This window comes from Mangifera indica, chromosome 17 (genome assembly GCF_011075055.1).
Source record: "Mangifera indica cultivar Alphonso chromosome 17, CATAS_Mindica_2.1, whole genome shotgun sequence".
Lineage (NCBI taxonomy): Eukaryota > Viridiplantae > Streptophyta > Magnoliopsida > Sapindales > Anacardiaceae > Mangifera > Mangifera indica.
Genome location: NC_058153.1, coordinates 13,198,226 through 13,221,684, shown reverse-complemented (window position 1 = coordinate 13,221,684; position 23,459 = coordinate 13,198,226). Strand labels below are relative to the sequence as shown.

The 23,459-nt window shown below is 31.4% G+C and overlaps 2 protein-coding genes across 3 annotated transcripts; both read left to right on the top strand.

Moving 5' to 3' along the window:
* Window positions 1-13,610: 13,610 nt before the first annotated feature.
* On the top strand, window positions 13,611-16,119 carry LOC123200738 (transmembrane 9 superfamily member 11-like). Its single transcript, XM_044616095.1, has one exon. It carries the CDS (start codon window positions 13,808-13,810, stop codon window positions 15,782-15,784), a length of 1,977 nt encoding a protein of 658 aa, XP_044472030.1. The 5' UTR covers window positions 13,611-13,807; the 3' UTR covers window positions 15,785-16,119.
* A 1,505-nt stretch (window positions 16,120-17,624) lies between these two features.
* Window positions 17,625-22,140, top strand: LOC123200031 (adenylate kinase 5, chloroplastic). Of its 2 annotated transcripts, XM_044615113.1 has the most exons (18): window positions 17,627-17,880; window positions 17,962-18,066; window positions 18,403-18,531; window positions 18,625-18,759; window positions 19,141-19,287; window positions 19,443-19,517; window positions 19,613-19,706; window positions 19,791-19,843; window positions 19,942-20,070; window positions 20,160-20,195; window positions 20,268-20,348; window positions 20,426-20,564; window positions 20,798-20,877; window positions 20,975-21,040; window positions 21,333-21,362; window positions 21,439-21,686; window positions 21,763-21,792; window positions 21,906-22,140. In XM_044615113.1, the coding sequence occupies exons 1-18, from the start codon at window positions 17,677-17,679 to the stop codon at window positions 21,928-21,930; spliced, it is 1,806 nt and encodes a 601-aa protein (XP_044471048.1). In that variant the 5' UTR covers window positions 17,627-17,676; the 3' UTR covers window positions 21,931-22,140. The 2 variants fall into 2 exon arrangements, with proteins under 2 accessions (XP_044471049.1, XP_044471048.1); XM_044615114.1 differs by lacking the exon at window positions 18,403-18,531 and having other exon boundaries at window positions 17,625-17,880.
* The last annotated feature ends 1,319 nt before the right edge of the window (window positions 22,141-23,459 follow it).

Sequence of the window (23,459 nt, the reverse complement as noted above, 5' to 3'; positions counted from 1 at the left end):
CAATATGGAAAAATTCAGAGCCACTGGTGGTCTCTAGAATGGGCATTATGAACAGTAATTACGTGATTTATGATGTATGCATATTAACTTTGCTCATTTTCTAACCTGTCTCTACAAGGCCCCATTGGCTATGGCATCTCTCTGATTCTGAATGTCAAGCAGAACGAGAAGGTTGAGATGAGAAGTGAATGGAAACTGATGATGAAGATGAAGCTACGGTGGTTGGTGATAATGACAATGAACAATCAGGCCATGACTTTTTCTTAGAGAAGGATATACTGCTGTTACCTGCACAGGAGCAAAGTCCTTGCAACTTGTGCAACGCACAGCCGCAGTTCTTGTGATACGGCCGTCGTTCGATATCAAAATCATTAAGGATAAGCTACAATCATTAAAGCAGCGAAACATCATCTCAGCTGCTATGGTGGCCATTTTGTGCGTATGAGGGTGTGAATGCAAGGATTTGGGTGAGTTGTGAGTGAAGTTGTGTGAGCGAATTCTGAAACATTTGCATGGAAGGTGAATCATTTATATAGGAAGAGAAGCATCGCTATTGTCCATTGAAAATTTTGGAAGTAAGCCAGACAAAACATTTTTCCCTAGGAAGAAGAACTTAAACCATGAAAAGATCGAAAAGGGCAATCTTAATTAATGCATGCACTTAATGGATAATTAATTGTAATTAGCTGAGCTTCTTGTGGTTGTTGGCTTTGCTTTGCTTTACTAATTTTCGAGTTCTTTATTGAAATGGGAGAATATCGAGCCTTGTTTGATCCGATGAGAGTGTATTTTAACAATAATATATCGTTACAGGTCGTTAAAATTGTGATACCAAATTTGTATTTTTGTGTTCAAGAGAGTAGGAAGACTGTTCATAGTTCCAAGTGTCAATTCAACATATCATAGAAAAAAAACATAGGATTTTTCTTGTTTCTTGCTAATGCCGATTTTTGGGTGTTCTATTTTCCATAAAGTTCTAGACTTCTAGTAGCTCAATAACCGAATAAATTGAGGGTGGGTGTTAATTATGGTTGAGCATAGTTTTCTCCTAAAGGAATATATTCTAACCAACTCTTTTTCGTTTTATTTGAATTACTTAAAATATTTAAAGTCGATGCCAAGAAATTGCTTTCTTAGTCTTAATTTACAATGTCCACCTTTTTTCAATTACTTTGTTTAGTGAAAATTAAGTTGATTATTAGTGGGTTTTTCCCATTAAATGTATGAACAACTTTTATTAATGAGTATAAACAAAATGACACATTATAAATAATTTAATTATTTATTTTATTTCTAATTTAAAATTATTTAATTACTTTATGATATATTAATTTATTTATATTATAATATTTATCGTATTATTATTTTTCTATCCTCTACATATATATAAGTTTTATGTTACAATAAATAAAGTCTTTCTATTTAATCATTTGTTATTGAAGTTCGTTTCTTGTGTTTCTCTATTAAAATCTAGATTAAGAGAAAGATTTTAATTTGATTAGAAGATGAATAGGCAGAAAAATTTGACTAAGATTCTTATTCTTAATAAAAACCTTTGTTCATTCTTAAAAGAATAATATATTATACAAAGAGAGACGTGTGTCTATTTACTTATAGACAAGATGGTTGCCATTTTCAAAATTTTTGGGTATGGTATTGTATGTATCTAAATTCAAAAATAAGATAACTAAGGACTAATTCTTATATGTTATCTTTATGTAGTTATATCTATATTTGTTATACACAAATAGGGGCATAATTGAGTCAAACTAAGTAAAGTAATATTGTGTTTTAGTTTAGCTCGATTGGGTAAATATCAAGATCAAGAAGTTCGGAACTTAAAGGTTTGAACTTAAAATAGAAACAATTGATTGGAACTCAAATCAAATAATTATAATTAAATTCTGTAACTTTTATATATGTATTTGTTACTTACATATAAGGTGTAATTGAGTCAAACTAAGTCAAGTAATATCGTACTTTAGTTTAGCTCGATTGGGTATATATCAAGATTGAGTTTGAAACTTAAAGATTTGAGCTCAAACTTAAAATAAAAACAATTAATTGGATCTCAAATCAAGCAATTATAATTAAATCCTGTAAGTTTTATTTATATTCTATTAACTTTTATATATATAAGAATTATCTTCCTATTCAAATCAAAATGAAAGGGAGAGATTATACAAACCGCTGCGGTAGCTCGTGATATTATAAATTCTTTGTGAGTATCATTACATATAATGAATTATTTATGAAAAACTAACAACGCTTAATCAACTTTTAGTTGCTCAAGAAGATGACCAATTTTGGGTCTGACCCAGCCCGGCCCAATCCATTTTTTAAAGTTTCAAGTTTGGTTAGGCTTATACAGGCCCAGCTGATTGGATCATCTCACAATATAATATTTTTTTAATTTAATATTTATTAATGATACAACATTGTAACGTCACCCATCCCAAATGCTTTCCTCCGTATAGTTATTGATTGCTGTGGATCATGTGGGTGTTGTGTCAAACGTGTTCTCCCATCCCATGTGGCCGCCCAAAAATTCAGCAATATTTCTTTATTCTAACCAAAAGAAAACGGACTCGTTTTTAATTAATTATAAATAATTAATGAAAAAGTAATTAAGTTTGGACGGAGATTTGTCCCTTTGGTTAGTTAGGTTCATTACTTTAATAATCCACATGTTATCCACGTAATTATATCATAAATAAATAAATAAATACATGGGACAGGACATGTTAAAGTTAGCTGGCCGACCACTCCGCCACGCTTTCACATGACCCTTCACACGCTGACCACACCACTCGTCAACCACACGCCTCACCCTTTGCCCATAACAAATTGTGCCTCCCATTCCATCAATATTCAATGAATCCTTCCAAGTGAACATGAATTCGAGTTTAAAACAATTAGAATCCATCTATAGATGTCTTTCTATATAGTTTGAATTTAACTCGTTATTTTTTAAATGATTTTAAATTTATTTTTATTTATATTTAATCTCAATTAAATTTAATCATATTTCTTACCGACCATCATGTTACTAGATTGGTCTCATTTTTAATCATGAAATCAGAAAAGAAAATGTTTCATCATCTTTACTATAGAAAGCAATGCCTTTACGGAATATAAGATAAAAGACTCACACGTTTCGATATTTTTGTCAATTCAAAGGTCAACATCTTACATGTTACTTCATTTCGTCAGCTAATTTTCTTCCAACTTGCCACAAAAAGCAAAAGCCAACTGGAGCCAAATTAATTTCTTCAAACTTTTCATCATCATCTTCTTCATCAAAACCAAACAAAACAAGACATTGAAAAGAATACAGAGATATATGTTTCCATACTTAAATAGCCCTGTAATTCAACTTATACATGAATACAATTATAATTTGTTACAACTTCAAACACACCGAATTCATAAGAAAAAAAAAACAACTGGGAAATGTTTTAAACTTGATTAATTATTTCAAACCTTAAGATCTTCTTCATTAATACAAGATCGATGTCGATGATGATACCGCGGTGGCCTTGATGACGATGCTGCTGGACATTCTCCGAGCTCGATTAATGATGAAGTAGAAAGAGAAGAGTAATTAGAAGCTGCCAACACCAAGCTGCCTTCACTCCAAGATCTTCTTATAGGATACGACACATTTTTGCTCTTTGGCAATCCATTGGGACATGTATAATGATTTCCCCTACCTTTTTGGTTGCTCTTACTATGGAGGGCACATCCACAGTTGCGATGGTACGGCCGGCGTTCGATCTCCGTGTCACGGCCAGAGATGCAACCCTCGTAGACACACCGGAGAAAACCATCGGCAGCTCCTGTGGCAGCCATGCAATGGCAGCAGCAATGTTAAGAAATGAACCACGCTAGCTAGACCCTTTAAGAAAAAAAATTTGGTGGGACATGAATTTATAACAAGTTGTTAGTCGTAGTTATTTATATGGCTCTTCGCTGGATAGAGCGTTTGAAAAGCCGTGTCCCACTGTCCCGTTCAATAAAATTTCCCTCAAGTTTTTAAGAATAAAGACACTCCCAATAATTTTGGAAAGTAAGAATGCACCCAAAGGGTTGTCACGTATTAATGATATTCGTTCCTTATCATATAAAGACTGTAAAGTTTTATATGATAGTACTACTGATATACAAATAAAGGGTATTAAAATCCTTGTGAAGTAATAAAATTTATAAACATTGATTTAGGGTTAGATTCAAATCAAGTTTATTTGAGTTTGAGTTAAACGAGCTTAATTTTAAGGGATAAAATTTTTGAGTTTGAATTTAATGAGTGTTCGGCTTATTAAACTCATAAGCATAGAAAAATTTGATTCAAATTAATTAAAACGATATTATTTTTATTAATATGTTTTAAAATAATGTTATTTTAGTTATTTTGTTTAAGTAAAATACCAAGTCAAGATTAAAACTTGGTTCGAATTTGAATTCGAGTTTGACTCTTTTTAAATAAGTCAAGTTCAAACACTTTTAAAACGAGTTTGACCTCAACATGGTTGTACTTAAGTCGAGCTTAGGCAAGCTCAAGTTTTATTCAAATCTAGTCTTACATTCAACAAGTTTTTTTGGGTGTATTTTTGACATTTTCAAATCTTGAGGGGAAAATTGTTATAAACCCGTTTATTAATCTTGGTCATATGTAGATGGCTGGACGAAAAGAACGTGACATGTTTTTCTGGCTTGTTCGAGGAGGTTTCTGGGAGAGTGAGAAGAACTAAAATTACAGTTGAACAAATTATAGTTGAAGTTACTAACAAGACACTCATAGCTGGTCTCGATTACAAGCAATTAATCTAATTTGAATATTTATAATTAATTTATATAATCCCAATGTAACATTGTTTAAGATGGGTTAATTAATTAGGGCATAGTTCTAGGACATTTTCGGAGTACTTTAATTTAAGATATTGATTAAGGTTTATGCCAATTGTATGATCCGAAAGGGTTCAGCATGGGCAATGTAAGGATAGTCTACCACTAAAGGGGATGCATTTTTTCTATGGATTCTGGAAAACTTAAGAAGTGTAAAAATTAATTGATGATCAAAGTTATAAATGTGTGACACATTTTGGAACCCAATTTTAATGTTGAATGAAGATTAATTGAATCCATTGTAATTCATATCTTTGCAATATGGAAATTTTATCAATTTGTTTCCAACTGACTTTCCCACAGAATAAATGAGAGCACCACTATTAACAGGCCATATAAGTTGAAAATTTGAACACAAACTTCCAAGTAAATCCATTGTGCGCCTTGTTAACAATTCGAATTCTTCCTCTTCCAAAATTATTCTAGATTCAAAATATATATATATATTTTCTGCCATTTGTTGATTCTTTTCCTTATGTTTAACGATTCGAATAAGTTGAGTTCAGTCTCAAAATAATTGTTATGAATTTGAATCAAATTTAAATTTACTTTTATTTAGGTTTGATTTAATTTAGATCTTTCCCAAATTTTTGCTACACCAAATAACTCTAAGCATTTTATTTGTTAGTAATAATAAATCCTTCTAGCTTAGTGGTATTTGTGCTTTAAAAATTGGGTATAGTTATGTTAATGTCAATTTGATGATTTGATAAGACTGACAGTTGAATATTTGAATTTTACCACTAAAACGTGTTTTTTTTCTTAGCCCATATCAAACTAACCATCGACTCTTGATTAGATCAATCAATCACCCATCTAGTTTAAGTTTTAAAACAATATATCTTAGTTTACTACTTTTTATAGTATGAAAGAATATATAATAGTTGAGCAAGAAGAGACACCATTAATGGAGAATACTTGTAGGAGGGAAAAGTGAGAAGATGGGTAAAGGAGTAAAATTGGCAACTAAAAAATTAAATGAAATAATTAATTACTTGTTATGAGATGAGACAATTAAAAGAACTACGCTAGCTAGATTTAGAGATGTTACTGTTTGTCAAATTCCATAACTACTACACCTAAATTGGTTTGCTTGACAATTCAATTATTCAAGTGTAAAGGCTTTTCTTAACCTTGTGAATAAACTTTTATTCTAGTAGTTATCCTAGGATGATCTCAACAATTCAATGAAAAGTATTTTTTAAAAGTACCTTAATGACTTGAATGATGCACAACGATGAAAAAGAAAATGATGAATCATTATAGAGTGAGAAAGAAAAAATAAAATATTAAAGAGAGAAGTCAAAAGAGTAAAACGAGTCATCAGAAACAAAAATTACTAAAACTCTTGCAAAGAATTGTGCATGATTCGTTGAACTCGAGTTAAACTGTTATGTCGAAACTTAACTTGAGTTTAATTTATTTAAATTAAATATGAATTCAAACCAAAATTGATTTGATTTGAATCTAGTTTTTAATGTGGGCTCATTTTAAAAAAGCCTAACCCGAATGATAGCATAAACCCATTTAATTTTTTGGGCGTTAGTATCCAAAGGCCCAATTATTATAGAAGGGATCCGAATCTGAAACCCGTTGCCTTGTCCGCAAGATCAAAGCCCAAAGAAAAGACACGTGTGCAGATGGTACACGTGGCGACCGAACGGAACCGTCCACACTGGACCCCACAAATAAAATTCACCGCCAAGCTCTTCCCGGTTAAATTTTCCTTGAATTGAATCCCCAGCTTGGGGAAGGGGGGTGTTGATGATTCCCAACGCATTGTAAATCCTTTGGATGTGGTCAGGTTTCCAAAATCACAAGGCTTGGGTTGGGTGCCAACAGAAGTTATAAATTGTGTTTACTAAAATAACATAAAAGATGGTTGCTTTATAATTTATTGGATCTGAAAATTGGGATATTGAAATTTTTACCACTTTTTTATTTCGTGTATACAAAATTACCACCTATTCTAAAGCTTTCATAAATATACCACAACAGTAATCACCTTCCCCAAAATACCCCTCTTCAATCTTTTATGCACAAATTCTCTCTCCTCTTCTCTGCAATTTTTTTCTCTCTTATTCTAAAGTGATAAAAGAATCAATCACTCTCTCTTCTGGAAAAAAATATTGAATTCTTCAGATTTCAAAAACAAAAGCAGGAAATAAAAAATTCTTCAGATTAAGAATTCTTTAAAATAAAGATTTAAAAAAAAAGAGCAACTCACAAAAAAACTCAACTGGAAAAAAATGACCATCGAAGAATATCACATTCAGTAGGATTTAACTGGAAAAAAAAATTAACATTTAAGAATTAAAATTTTAAAAAAAAATTTACGTTTAACCTAAAAAACATAAAAAAAGTTTGGCGTAATATCTGGGAATTGTTAACGCCAACCTGGCCTGTACATAGAAGGGTTGGCAACGCCAACCCTTATATGTATATAATGTATTTATATTAATATATATTATTATATTATTATATTAATTTTATATATTATAATTATATTATATTATTATTATATAATATATATTATATTATATAATATTATAATAATATATATTATATTTTAATATTATTATAATATTATATTATATATTATAATAATATAAATAATATATTATTTTATAATTATATTAAAATATATATATATATATATAAAGCCAAGGTTGGCGGAAACGCCAACCCTTGGCGCCAAGGGTTGGCGTTTCCGCCAACCTTGACTTTATATATATATATATATTATATATTATAAATATATATTATTTAATTATTTAATTATTTAATTATAATAATATTATATATTATATTTAATATATTATAATATATAATTATATTATATTTTATATAATATATTTTATTATATATTTGCAATTTAAAATATTATATATATTTTATTATATATTATAATATATTATATATAATATAATTATAATTATATAATTAAATAATTATATAATATATTACATAATATTATTATGTAATATACATATAATATTATTATTTACATTATTAATATAATATATACATTATATTAATATAAAATATTATATATAATATATTATATATATTTTATTCTCTGCAATATTTTCTTGCAGAGAATTCTGATGCTTCTGTCATAAATCTCTGGAAGGATTAAAGGTGGGCCTACCATTCAAAAAAACCAAAGAGTGATAGCAGGACGCCAACTTTTCCTTTTTTTTTTTTTTATTTCCCCAGCTCCCTTGTCCCACCATTTGCCCCCAACTCCTTTTTTTATTTTATTTTGACCAAGGGTTGGCGTGCCGCCAACCTTTGGTTTATATATTATATATATAATAATATATTAATACATATTATATATTATAATATATAATATTATATTATAATATATTAATATTAGATTATAATATTATAATATATTTAAATTCAGGGATTGACGTAAAATCCAGCAGCTTTCACCCTTTTAATTTGTTAAATTAATTTGAAATTTGATACAAATATAATTAATATTATATTATATATAAAATATTATAATATTATAATATTAATATTATAATATATAATATTATTGTAATATATTAATATAATATTATATATATTATATTAATATATATAATATTATATATTATAATATATAATTATTAATACTAGAATATCTTTAATATTATAATAATATAAATAATATATCATATATTAATATAATATATATATATATATATATATATATATATATATATATATATATATATATATATATATATATATATATAAAATTAAATAATTACATATATATATAAATCATGCTTTGCTTTATAAAGGGTGGGCCCACTCTACATTAATGCTACAGGCCAATTTCCCCTTATCGCCAACCCAGACTCCTTTTACATATATTTTATAAAATATAAAATTATATTATAATATAATATTATATATTATATATATAATATATATAATCAGGGTTGGCGATGCCGCCAACCCCTGGTAATAATTATATATAATATATTTTATATATATTATATTATATATGTAATATTATATTATAATAATTTATTTAAATTATAATATATTATATATTATATTAATATATTATTATATGATAATATTATAGTATATAATATATTATAATATATAATTATATAATATAATTATAATATTCTAATTAAAATATAATATAATATATCATATATTAATATATAATATAATTATATATATATAATTAAATAATTATATATATATAAAAATCATGTTTTGCTTTATAAAAGGTGGGCCCATCCTACATTAATGCTACAGGCCAATTTTCCTTATCGTCAACCCATACTACTTTTACATATATTTTATAAAATATAAAATAATATTATAATATAATATTTATAATTATATAAATTTTATTATATATAATATATATTACCAGGGGTTGGCGGCATCGCCAACCCTTGGCGTCGCCAAGGGTTGGCGATGCCGCCAACCCCTGTAATAATTATATATATTATATATAATATATTTTATATTATATATGTAATATTATATTATAAAATATTATAATTTAATTATATAAATTATAATATATTATAATATTATAGTATATAATATATTATATTAATATAATAATATTATTTAATATTATATACATATATTAAGGGTTGGCGTTACACAGTAACTTTCACGCTAACCTTTTTTTTTTTTTAAGTTAAATGTCCAGTTTTTTTTGTTTCACTTAAATGCTTAAATAGCAATTTTTTTTTTTTTCCAGTTAAATACTGTTACATGATCATCTTACATGGTCATTTCTTCGATGGTCATTTTTTATCTTGTAGGTTGCTTTTTTTTTTCCCCTTTTTTTTTTTAAAATCCTTACTTTGAAGAATTCTTAATTTGAAGAATTTGGTTGTTTCCTTCCTGTTTTTGTTTTTTGAAGATGAGGGAGAAGAGAGAGTGATTTTTTTATAACTTTGGAAGAAGAGAAAGAAGAAAAAAAAAAGTTGCAGAGAAGAGGAGAGAGAATTTATGCATGAAAGATTGAAGAGGGGTATTTTGGGGAAGGTGAGTACTGTTGTGGTATATTTGTGAAAGCTTTAGGATAGGTGGCAATTTTGTATACACGGAATAAAAAAATGGTAAAAATTTCAATTTCCCCTTAAAATTTCTTAGATAAAGTATATTTCTAGTTTCTTGTAAGTTAGCCAGTTATGGCAAGTATCTCTCCTGCAATCAGTGCACTTCAACTTTATTTCCGAGCATGAAACTTTGTTACTTTCCTGGAAATCTCTTTTGCACTGATCCAGCCTTTTCCATTGCAGATATTGTGTAATTATGTTGTGTTTGAATTAAATATAACCTCTTTCATTAGTCTTGGCGTCTGGACCCTTTTCTGATACTTCTTGGTAAACTTTGTGGTGTGCCTCACGCCCAACTTACACCTCAAATCCAGCTCCTACATTATATATTTCATTGATTGTGCTATGCATGTTTGTTTTGTCTTTTATTTTTTATTTTTTGTCAGTTGACTTTTTGGCAAACAATTGAGGAATATGGGGTGTAGAAGCATGTGAGATCAAATGACAACTTGATATATCCTGCTGTAAATTAAGTGACTTCAATTTACTATGTTCCAGTGTTAAGTAGATTTAGATCTAAGCTAAAGCAAGTTATGATATAAAAATTGAACTATACTATATATGATTAAATAATACACAACCTAAGGCCCAATTGGTCTAAGAAGATTACCAAACTTTGAGATCTAATTGAACCAAGAGCCAGATATGATTATAGAAATTTCACCGTTTATCCATGTCCTCAAATTTTTAAGCTCTAATAAGAGTTTGTCAAGATATTAATGATCCCTTTTCTATCATTCCAATCAAACTCCAAGACACAGCAATTGTGCATTTTATAAGGTTTGCATGAAGATTTACCACCATATATATAATTCTATGAATGCAAATTCTCTATTCACTCTCTTGAGGGACATTCATATCCATATACCCTTGTCTTTGTTCCATCTTTTTTAGCTTTTATATTGCTGTTTACTGCTATAGTATCTTACATTTTCATTCCGTTCATAATCCTGATTTGACACAGTTTTAATAAAAAAATGGACTTAGCTCACAATTTTAACATCTGTGTGTTGTTTGTTTTCTTGATGTTTCAATTTTTTTGTTGTGGGCTTTACTTATGTGGTAACTAACTGGACAAATTTGGTATTGGTGATAGTTTGTTTGATCACTTGTATAGACACTGAAATGCCCTTGAGTTACTACAGTTTGCCCTTTTGTAAGCCACTGGAAGGTGTCAAAGATAGTGCTGAGAATCTTGGTGAACCTTTGATGAGTGGTGTGATCGAGGATTATCCCATTAAGTTTAAATTGCATGCCAATGAAACTGAAATCTCTTTTGTGTAAATCTGATCTGTTATCAAAAGATAATTTTGATTAGTTGAAGAAGAGGATTGACGAGTTGCATGAGGCAAATTATTACTCCAAGGAGCAGTGATGGTCATTTGGTTGAGATATGAATTCAACCTTTACCAAAGTTTCTTGTTTTACTTCTGAACTATCTTTGCTTGAGAGCTTTCAGTAAAATGGTATATATCAATAATTTGGTTCAGTCTTCTCAATCTTTGTTGCATTGAGATCTTATTATGATAGTGTTAAACCCAAGTGTATTTGCATAGCATTGAGATAATTTTGCATGTTCGATACTTAATGGCTCTGATCTTTACGATAGTGTCCTGTCCCTTTGAAGGTTTTTCCCTCAGAATGGCCTCTACTGATGTATGTTATTCTTAGGTATCTGCGTTCAGTGCAAGCTTCCTCGTTGTTCAACACTGCAGTATCATATTATTAGCTTATTCAAGTTATAAATAGTCAAATGACAAGTTGCAATGCATTGAATATTTTGTTACTGGGTTCTTGACAGCCATGAAAATTCCCTGGAAAGGTTTCTATATCTTTCCCTTTAAAGTTTTACTTTCTTTTGGGTGATAGTGTTATTAACTCATTTTCAATACTTGCTATGAATGCCAATTGAATTCATAGAATATCTTTCTCGTTCAATCGATCATACTTTTTGTTTGATCAATATGCATTCAATCTTTGACAAATTACACATATAGTTAATCTAAATTTATAAACATTAGTAGAAGTGTGGGACTAGAATTGGATCCGAATTGAGCTAGCTTAGCTCGAATTCCCTTTCAATGACACTATTTATCACGTAGATGACACTATTTATCTTGTTGATGATAATATTTAACCAGCCTATGTTTAAGTTCAGTTCGGTTTGAATCCAACCCTAAGTAAGACTCATTGTTTTCCATTGATCAACTAGCAAGATTCTATCATCAAATGATAATACCCTTCTTGTTGAGGAACTCTCTTTGAGCCCTTTTCAATTTGCAGTTTGTATTTTTTTTTTTTTTTAATGGTTGTTTCTTTCTGGTGAAGGATTTGAATGGAGCTCTTGTTTTGCGTGCTTAGCCATGTGATGGAAAAGGCAAGAAATGTGATAAAAGCTTGTGATTCAATCACATTGACCATACACACAGTTCCTGTTGAAGTTTCCATTTCTTATTTTATCATCTTTTGGTATGCTTTCTTTATCATGAAATTGTAATGTAACTTTCACTCTTTCAAGATTCAATTACAATAATAGTGGAAATGTGGTTAAAATTCTTGTCCCTCGCTAAACTCTTAGTGAGTTTGCACCTTTTAATGTTATGATTTTTTTTTTTTTTTAATTACAAGATAGTATTGAATACCAAATATTTTTGGATTCAAATTGGATATTAATATGAACAAAGGGTTAGTCTATAGATTAATTGATTTAATCGATCAGATAGATAAATAATATTAATATGATATAATAAAAATTTACAATGGATTTTAGTCATATTGATACTAATATGATAGTTGAATTAACTTGTATAAACGATTAAATTGTGACTTGATATGATTCATTCGGTTTAATCAAAAGTGAATTTAGTTTGATGGTTAAAACAAGTTTTAACTATTATCTCGATTGGATTTATCATCGATTCTCTATCAAACTTATCAGCCTTATCTAAATATATTTATTACTCAAAACTCTTATCACTTTCATTTGACATTTTTGGATATATTGTGAAATGTAGGGCATAAAGCACATGAAAAATTTTACTGAAAATTTTTTACACAATACGTCACCCGACCACAATTCTATTTGAATATATATTATAATTATATTTGTTAATTTGTATATCAATAGTTCTTATGTCCTAATCAAACCATGCCCTCCAACTTGATCAAAGCCCTATTTTGATTCGGAAACATGGATAGGAAGTAGAATTAGATCTATCTAAGCTTAAGATATATAAGTTTAGCTATACCCAATTAGTCAGAATATTAAACAACTTAAATGATCCTAAACCAAAATTCAAATATTATTATAATATAAATTTATTCATACAAATATGTAATTTTAAAAATATAATTTTAAAGTGAAAAAAAATAATTATTATTTTAGTGGGTAAGTATAATTTTACACAATTTATTTAATTATATAATTTTATTATATTATTATTATGTGAAAACTTATTTTCCTTTGTGTTTTTCATTTTTTTAATCTCTAATGAAAGTTTGGAAATTCATTAATTATTTTTTTAATGTTATTAATATGAAAGAGAAACTGTAAATAGTATAGTAACAAAATCAAATCCATCCCATATAAAAGCTCTTCAAACACAAAATCTCTCCCTGTTCACATAGTCATAGACTCTCAATTCTCTCTCTCAAAGGTCAGTCAGATCCAGAACCCTCTGTAACCTTCTCTGTTTCATCATTTATTGATTGTGTATTGCTTTTACTATTTCATAGTTTGCTTTTTCATTCATTTCACGATCTGGGTCTCCCGGATCTACGTCAAATTCATCCAAAACTGATCAATAATGGACTTAACACGCAATTTTAGCGTTTGTGTACTGTCTTTTATCTTGATATTTCAATCTTTTTCTTATGGGTTTTACTTGCCTGGTAGCTACCCTCACAAATACGACGTCGCTGATGTGTTGTCTGTGAAAGTTAATTCAATTTCTTCTATAGAAACCGAAATGCCCTTTAGTTATTACAGTTTGCCTTTTTGTAAGCCTCAAGAGGGCGTCAAAGATAGTGCTGAGAATCTTGGTGAGCTTTTGATGGGTGATAGGATTGAGAATTCTCCCTATAGGTTTAAGATGTATAACAATGAAAGTGATATCTTTCTGTGTAAAACGGATCCGTTGTCGAAAGATAATTTTAATTTGTTGAAGCAGAGGATTGATGAGTTGTATCAGGTTAATTTGATCCTTGATAATTTGCCTGCAATAAGGTACACCAAGAAGGATGGCTATCTTTTGAGGTGGACTGGTTTTCCAGTTGGGGTTAAGTATCAAGATGCTTATTATGTGTTTAATCATTTGAAGTTTAAGGTTCTTGTCCATAAGTATGAGGAAACTAATGTTGCACGTGTTATGGGTACTGGTGATGGTGCCGAGGTGATTCCAATGAAGGCTAGTGATGGATCTGATGATCCTGGTTATATGGTTGTTGGATTTGAGGTTGTGCCATGTAGTGTGATGCATAATGTTGACTCGGTGAAGGGATTGAAGATGTATGGCAAGTACCTGAATCAGATTAGATGTGATTCAAACATTGTGTCTATGCCTATTAAGGAGGGTCAACCACTTGTGTTCACTTATGAGGTTAACTTTGATGTGAGTGATATTAAGTGGCCATCACGTTGGGATGCCTATTTGAAGATGGAGGGATCGAAGGTCCATTGGTTCTCAATCTTGAATTCTCTTATGGTCATCACTTTCCTTGCCGGTATTGTTCTTGTGATCTTTTTGAGGACTGTTCGGCGTGATCTTACTCGGTATGAGGAGCTTGACAAAGAGGCTCAAACACAAATGAATGAGGAATTGTCTGGGTGGAAGCTTGTCGTGGGGGATGTTTTCCGTGCCCCAAGCAATCCTGGGCTTTTGTGCATTGTGGTTGGAGATGGAGTGCAGATTCTCGGCATGGCTGTTGTGACTATTTTGTTTGCTGCTCTTGGATTCATGTCACCAGCTTCCCGTGGAACTCTTATCATAGGTATGCTGATTTTCTACATGATTCTTGGTGTTCCAGGTGGCTATGTCGCCGTTCGTCTGTGGAGGACAATTGGTGGCGGTGGTCTTAAAGGATGGATTTCTGTGGCATGGAGGGTTGCTTGTTTTTTCCCTGGTATTTCCTTTTTGATTCTAACCACTTTGAATTTCTTGTTGTGGGGCAGTCATAGCACAGGAGCCATTCCATTCTCTTTATTTGTTATTTTGCTTCTGCTATGGTTCTGCATCTCTGTACCCCTTACCCTATTTGGCGGATACCTTGGGGCAAAGGCACCTCATATTGAATACCCTGTTAGAACCAACCAGATTCCACGTGAAATCCCTGCCCAGAGATACCCATCTTGGCTTTTAGTTCTTGGTGCTGGCACTCTTCCATTTGGTACCCTCTTCATTGAGCTCTTCTTTATCATGTCTAGCATCTGGATGGGTCGTTTTTACTATGTTTTTGGTTTCCTCTTGATTGTTTTGATGCTGCTTGTGGTGGTTTGTGCCGAAGTATCTCTTGTTCTCACATACATGCATCTTTGTGTTGAGGACTGGAAATGGTGGTGGAAATCCTTCTTTGCTTCCGGATCAGTTGCAATCTACATTTTCTTGTACTCCATAAACTATCTCGTCTTTGATCTCCGAAGTCTGAGTGGACCTGTCTCAGCCACCCTTTACTTGGGGTACTCTCTCTTCATGGTTATAGCAATCATGCTAGCAACGGGCACAGTTGGTTTCCTTGCCTCATTCTGGTTTGTGCATTACTTGTTCTCTTCAGTGAAGCTGGACTGAAGAACTCCCTCCTTTTCGCAGATCACCATTCTGAAGAGCAGTTGCAGTTCATTGGCAGATAAAAGAATGCAACCTTTACGGAATTTTATCATGCTATACTTCATTATTTCTGAAATTTACTTCACTGGGAACTTAGTAAATTGTAATATCAATAATTTGGTCCAGTTTTCCTTAAATTTTGTTTATATTGAGTTCATGGCATGATAGTGTTATACTATAGTTTTTTTGCTTCCTTCCGGATTAGAGGCTTATCTAGTTGGTTGTAGTTTGTTAATTTGGCATTCTGAATTTCAAGAACTATGTTCTTGACCATTCAAGCATCTTCTTTTGTTTCACTATTTTGGCTGCCGTGATTTGCATTTTGGTGCCTTTTGCTGCTTTTTTAACTATTTTGGTTTACAATTTTCATGTTATGAGTTTACAAATTTAACATGAATATACTGTTTACAAATTTCATAATGATATTAATTTATTGTCATAGCGATGGAAACCGAATTTCCCATTGATGTAAACCATATGAAATTGGTATGTTAATGTTTATCAAACAGCTGTGGAGGCAGAAAGACAATGTATTGATGAAGAGGAATCTCAAATCAATCTAATATGGCCAATTTAATAAGCTACAAGGTTCTTCTCTTAAGCAATGTTTCTGTATCTAAGCCGGGCCTTGATTTGATCGAGAAGTCAGTCTAGGTCTTGACTGGTTTGATTGCCTGTTGGATAGGTGACAAATTTTATGAATATGGGTCTTGATTGGCTTGACTGATGGTTGCAGAGGTGTCGATGGGCCGGACCGGGTTGATTCAGGCTTGACCCATCGAGCTAATGGGCCGGGCCCAAAGCCTAAACAATAATAGATTTTTGGACTGAGCCGACCCATTAATATATAAAGGCCCAAGACCCAACTCATATAAAAATAGGCCTTAAATAGGCCGGGCCGGGCTTTAAATATTTAAAAATTTTATTTAAAATTTTTAAATACAAATTATAAAATATAAATAAATATATACTATGATAATATTCAAATGGATCGAATTCATTTGATATTTGATTCATTTGTAATATTTTGTAATGATAAAATTAAAATTATAAACACAAAGAATTATTATTTATGAATTTAGATATTTTCTGAAAGATAATTGATGAGAGAAAATGAGATTAAAAATATAATAAAATAATTAAGATTGAGAGATTTGTAAATGAAAGTGAAAATGAAGAATAATTGAATAAATTTAATAAAAAAATTAATTAATTAAAAAATTTAAAAAAAATTTGAAGGCTTTCCCTCTCTGCCTAACAAGGCTTCTGCCTTGCGGCAGAAGAAAACACAAGATGCTTCTGTCAACAGAAATTATTAAAAGAAAAAATTTAAACAGTAGCGGGTCAGCCAGGCCAGCCCATGGTTTAATATTAAAGTCCGAGGCCCAGCACAATAGGCTCATGGGCCTAATCTGACACACTACAGTATCAAGTTGAGCTTTCTCGTATCGTATTTTTTTTTGTGTTTCGTATCGGGCCTCTATTTGGCCCGACCCAATTGACGTGTCAAGATGGTTGGATAGGTGATAAATTTTATAAATAAAATTATGATCTCATGACGTATAATGTATATTCTTTGACAGATAGATTTGATTTAAACCTGAACCCTCTCTAAGGGCATTGGGCATTGGGTGATATCAGATAAAAATTGAGTTATTAACGTGTACAGTCGAACATATCAGGATGAAATGTCAAAAATTATAAATATTCAATCATATTAGGAGGAAATGCCCAAAAATTACAAATATTCAAATAAAATAAAAAAATAGAAGATGTGGTAACCGTTTATCCGTTAATATCAACTACTTTACAAAGATAATTCTTCTCCCTTTCGCAGAACTCCAACAACAAAAATGCAGCCCTCCTCTTCACTTTCTTCTCTTCATTCTTCCATTAATCTCCATTCGACTCCCTCTCTCTCTCTTCTCCCCTCTTCTCCCTCCTCTTCTTTTTCTTCTTCCTTTCTCTCTTTTCATCCCTCTTCTTCTCTTCACTTCATTCCTCTTAATGTGTCCTTCTCCCCTCTCCATGCCACTTCCCCTACCAACAAAGCTAAGGTCCTTTTACATACACATACATAGCAATTTTCCCACAAGGAAACACATGTAAGATATTAATATTTTTGTTTTGGGCTGCAGGGTTTTAGGGTCACTTGTGCTTCAACTAACCGGCCCCTTAAGATGATGATATCTGGAGCTCCGGCTTCAGGGAAAGGGACTCAGTGCGAATTAATTGTTCAAAAGGTAATTTGATTGAATTTTGTATCAGCAATTTCATTTTTAGTTAAAAGGGTTTAGGAAAAATGACTTTTGTTGTTGGATTGTGGTTTGAATCAAAGGGTTTAGTTATTGATGACTATTCATTCAAAGGGGAAAATAGTACTTGATTATCAGCCATTTTGATGGTCATAAAGGCTCAAATTTATGTGATTTTCTAGTGCTTTGTATGAACTGGCTGTGAATGGTAACACAATTCCTCATTATCCAAATGGTTTTTCGGGTGATAATCTTAATTGTTGTTGTGAAATTAAGTTGCATAATTGATGAGCTAATGCTGTGAATAGCATATAATGGCTGCAGTTTGGGTTGGTCCACATATCAACTGGGGATTTGTTAAGAGCTGAAGTGTCAGCCGGGACTGACACTGGGAAAAAAGCAAAACAGTTTATGAACGCTGGTCAACTTGTTCCGGATGACATCGTGACAGCTGTAATACAATAATTCATTCACTTGGATGAGTTTTCTTTTTTCTTACATTTTTTGTCTTGAATACTTTTATAAGATAAAATTTCTTTTCTGTAGATGGTAACAGCTCGATTATCTTGTGAAGATGCTAAAGAAAAGGGGTGGCTTTTGGATGGATATCCGCGGAGTTTTTCCCAAGCTGAGAGTCTTGAAAAATTGAAGATTAGACCTGATGTCTATGTCGTGTTAGATGTATGTGACTTTATTTATATTCACTATCATTGCTTATGATTATTGGGCATCGTCTCAGATTGATTTGCATTTACTCCTTTTAAAGCATTAAAACTTTTGGTTGAACTTAGCTGAAAGTTTTCTTGTAATGCACACCGCTGCACTTCCGCATTGGAGATATATGTAAATAAGTATTTATCTTATCATTGGATGTTTTAATGCATCAATGCTAATGGTGGTTCTCTGTGTTTTAGGGTCTAATTAGACTTTTAATCGTTTTATCTCAAATCTTTGTTTGCATGTTTTACAATCTATGGTGAAAATGGTTTAATTGCTCATAATCAGACCTTTCTTGGTGAAATGAAATGTGTCTTTTACATGATGTTATGTCTTAATACTCAGGTTCCTGATGAAATTCTAATCGACAGATGCATTGGGAGAAGACTAGATCCAGTGACTGGGAAGATTTATCATCTGAAAAATTTCCCTCCAGAGAGCAAGGAAATTAAAGCAAGACTTGTTACCCGTCCTGATGACACAGAGGAAAAAGTAGGACCAGATATCATTTATAGTCGAAACAAATAGTTGAACTAATCTGCACATATGTTTTCTATTACCTTTTTGAGACACAGTGCCGAAAATTGGTCATCACTGTCAGGCATTTGACATGGTATCATACATGTCTCTTTGAAATTTTTGTGTAGGTGAAATCACGACTGGAAACATACAAACAAAACGCTAAGTCAATCTCATCGACTTACTTAAACATTTTGAAGAAGGTGCTTGAATCTTTCAATAGTTTGTTATGACTTAATTATTGAACCTTGTTAATATGAATACCTTTCAATCTTTTCACTGACATTTCAATGTAAAGGTTGACGGAAATCAGCCCAAAGAAATGGTTTTCAAAGATGTTGAGTCTTTGCTGTCTCAAGCACAAGAAGAGAAAGTGGAAACAGCAACATCAGGTAAATGTTCTAGCATTTGAGTTGTACTCTGCAGGATTGCAGTACATTAATGTTGTTGATGTTTTATATCCATGTATGTTTCAGCGAAACCAATGCTTAAAAGTGAGAGCAGGCCAGATCAATCATCTTTTAGCCAGGTATACTTTTGTCATATTGGTATCTATGTAAATTCCCTGTGTACATGCGATGTCTGTATGCTGGTCTTTATTATTCCTTTCTTCGATATATTTCACAGGATAACTGGAGAGGAATTCCAACTAGATTGAATAATATTCCTCATTCTAGAGAAATCAGGAACTATTTCTATGATGATGTGCTGCAAGCGACGCAGAGAGCAGTAAATGATGGAAGAACTCGGCTAAGGGTCAGAATATTTGCACATACATCTTTTCTGTTAGATATTTAATTACCTTTGATCCATGAGGCATTATGTTTTATATTCAACTATGACAGGTGGATATTAATATTCCAGAATTGAACCCAGAAATGGTAAGGATTAAATCTTGTAGAGAGCAAAACTTTCCTATTAACGTGTTCTTAACCTTATTTTATGATGCACAGGATGTTTATCGTATAGGGACCTTGATGGAACTCGTTCGAACGATTGCTCTTTCATTTGCTGATGACGGAAAACGTGTCAAGGTATTTTGCCAATTAATGGTGTAGAAGTAAAATCACTGCGGCTAATCATCTAACTCTTTCAACATTTTTTCTGTAAGGTCTGTGTTCAAGGGTCTATGGGTGAAGGGGCACTTGCTGGAATGCCCTTGCAACTTGCTGGAACTCGTAAGATTTTGGAATTCATGGATTGGGGTAATGAAGGTGCAATGGGGACCTTTATCAATATTGGCTCAATAGGTACAAGACTTAATTATGTACCTCCAGCTCATGTTGCTTTTTTTTTTTGAATTTCTGAAATATGACTTTGATATATAACTTGCTGACTTTGACAGTGTTATCATAACTTCATGTTTTGCAAAATAAATGCCAATTTCTATAAGCTTTACAGCAATCAGTCACTTGGCAAATGAAGAAGTTGGTGAACAAGAGGATATGGTTAGCTGATGATTTCTTTTCTGGGATGATGGCAGGTGCCAAAGAAGTTAGTGAACAAGATGACATGTTTCTCTTAGTCGCTCCTCAAAATGCTGTAGGGAATTGTATAATAGACGTAAGAAGCTCGAGTGTAGATGTTCCATTTCAGAATTTGAAAGTCTTACATGTTTTAGTAGCAGGGTCAGCTTTTAACCTTGTGGTTGACTATGCAGGATCTAAGAGCTATGACTGATGCAGCTGGGAAGAGGCCTGTCATTCTTGTCAACCCAAGGCTTAAGGTTAGAATCTCTGACATGATTTTTCTTTAATATTTTCTCTCATGTAATGATTTTTGTATCTTGAAACTAGCAGATGTATCTATCCTGCATTTTGCATATGTAGGATTAGAGCCAATGTGGCTCCAGAATGTCCAAATAATACTGTATTGCCATTTATTTTACCGGCATTTTGCATTTGCTGCCACAATACACCAGATCAAAGAAACATCCTGAACAGCCACTTTAAGGAAGAAAACATGTATCTTTCTCTTTTATGTTGGGCTAATGCATTATCGAAATTATTTCAATTCAGGATTTACCGAGCTCAAGCGGTGTCATGCAAGTAAGTAAGCCAGAAATTTAAACTCATAAACATCAGTAGCAACCAGCCAGTGCCTTACTAGTTCATTTGTCTCCAGACAATGGGTAGGGAGGAGAGATTGGAGTACGCTGCTTCATTTGAGAGCTGTTATTTCTTTCGACTTCTGTATTACATGGGAACTCAATATCCGATAATGGGAGCTCTCAGGATGTCATATCCGTATCGTTATGAGTTGTACAAGAGGGTTGATGAGGCTCCTGGCAAAGAAAAGTATGTGATCTTGTCTGCCTTTGCAGACAAGCCAAATTCAGATGAAATTAACAACGCCTTCCTGGGAAAACCGAGGTAATTAACATGCATTCCAAGATTACATGTAGTTATTTTTAAAATGATTAACATTGTCTTTAACCTATGCATGCAGGAATCAAGCAAAGAAAGCCTCAGGATTCTGGTAAGCTAGCAACATCTATATATGTTTTCCATGTATATATATATATAAGATCCCATTATTATCTTCTCATGTTGATGGATAATAGACACTTTTCTATTTCATTTTTCTTATAGGGGCTTCCTGAGCAGCGTATTTTGAGTAGAAATACATCTGTAAATACTACCGTATGCATCAGCAAGAAGTTTTGTTTTTCACAGTTTTGAGTCCATTGTAGAAGTTACTGTTGATATATTTCTTTTTTGTTACTAATCCTTCGTTATAGTCTTGTAAAAGTCATCCATGTTGTGATTGCACCATAGACAACTCTCATTTAATTGACCGCAATTACAAGACTTGATAGTTAGTATCTTCGAGTTGTGTTCATAACGTGTCATTTCAGGTTTAGGATCAAAAAATTTTTAATTTGAATCCAAATCTAAAACTCAAACACAATCTAAACTATAAATAGGATGACACACTTAACTTTAAAAAGAAATGGAAATGATGAAATTAACATAAGGAGGAATTGTCCAAGAGGAGATTGATGTGAAATGAAGTTGGAAATGACAAAGATTGACATCACAAGGAGTTATTGAAGAGGAGATTGATATAACATAGGGCTAAAAATAACAAAATTGGTGTAAAAAAAAAAAAAAGCTAAAAAGGAGGAAATAAACATTGAAGAGACCGACAACTAGGGTTTGTGTGGTATGGGGTTAGGGTTTTTTTAACTTCTCACTTATTATTTATACTAACATAAAAAAGTAACATTTTAGTCTCTACACAAAATAAAAATGATATATTCACCCTTAATATATATTAGATTCACTCGTAACCAAAACAAAATAGACAAAATCACTCTTAAACAATTCATATGTCCATCCAATAATTAATTTAGAGTAATCATTTTACTAAATCAATATCTGATCGGAATATAAAAACTATGATTACAAAATTCATAGGTATAATCTTATTAAAAAAAAGTCAATTATATTGTGATTACACTGTAGATTATCTCTAATTTTTTATATTATAAAAATGTTGTACTAATTCATCATATAGAGACATAAAAAATATTAAGATTGAGAATGTGTATGGCAAGTGAGGTTGTGATAATAATGACATAGAAGGATTTACATGTAATTGAAGTAGTAGATAGAGATTAATATTGATAATTAAGGGAAAATAATTAAAATGCATTCGTAGGTATTAATTAGAATAAGGATTGTGCTAAGGTCATGGTGTTGACTCAGAATTTCTTAATCTTAACGTAATAAGATCAACCAATGGCTTCAACTTAGAAAAAAAATCTTCAAGGAAATATCAAATATATTATCTTTCCAATAGAATTGTGTAGACTTTAGATCAAATAACAAGATAAAATTGTGACGACTTTCTCTTGAGTGGCTGATTTGATTTTTGTAATGATGATTTTAGTTTCCCAAAAATCTTGATACCAACATTGCGTGGTCAAAGATTAATCTATTCTATTATAGGGAAGAGGGCATTGGCTTTGGCCCCTCTCAATTTTCTTTACAAAATGTATAATTGTAGTTTAGATACTACAGTAAGTAAGCCAGCAGCATTATGAGTATACTGTTAGAAAATAAAAAGAAATTATCAATCCAAATCAATCACCAATAATAAAAGAAATTTACTTGTTTCAGTTAATCATGTTTTTATCAAAT

Coding starts and splice junctions, on each gene's coding strand:
- LOC123200738 (XM_044616095.1), top strand. CDS start 13,808: ATGGACTTAACACGCAATTTTAGCGTTTGTGTACTGTCTTTTATCTTG.
- LOC123200031 (XM_044615113.1), top strand. CDS start 17,677: ATGCAGCCCTCCTCTTCACTTTCTTCTCTTCATTCTTCCATTAATCTC. Junction 20,349..20,425: donor ATGACGGAAAACGTGTCAAG/GTATTTTGCCAA, acceptor TTTTTCTGTAAG/GTCTGTGTTCAAGGGTCTAT. Junction 20,878..20,974: donor TAGGGAATTGTATAATAGAC/GTAAGAAGCTCG, acceptor TTGACTATGCAG/GATCTAAGAGCTATGACTGA.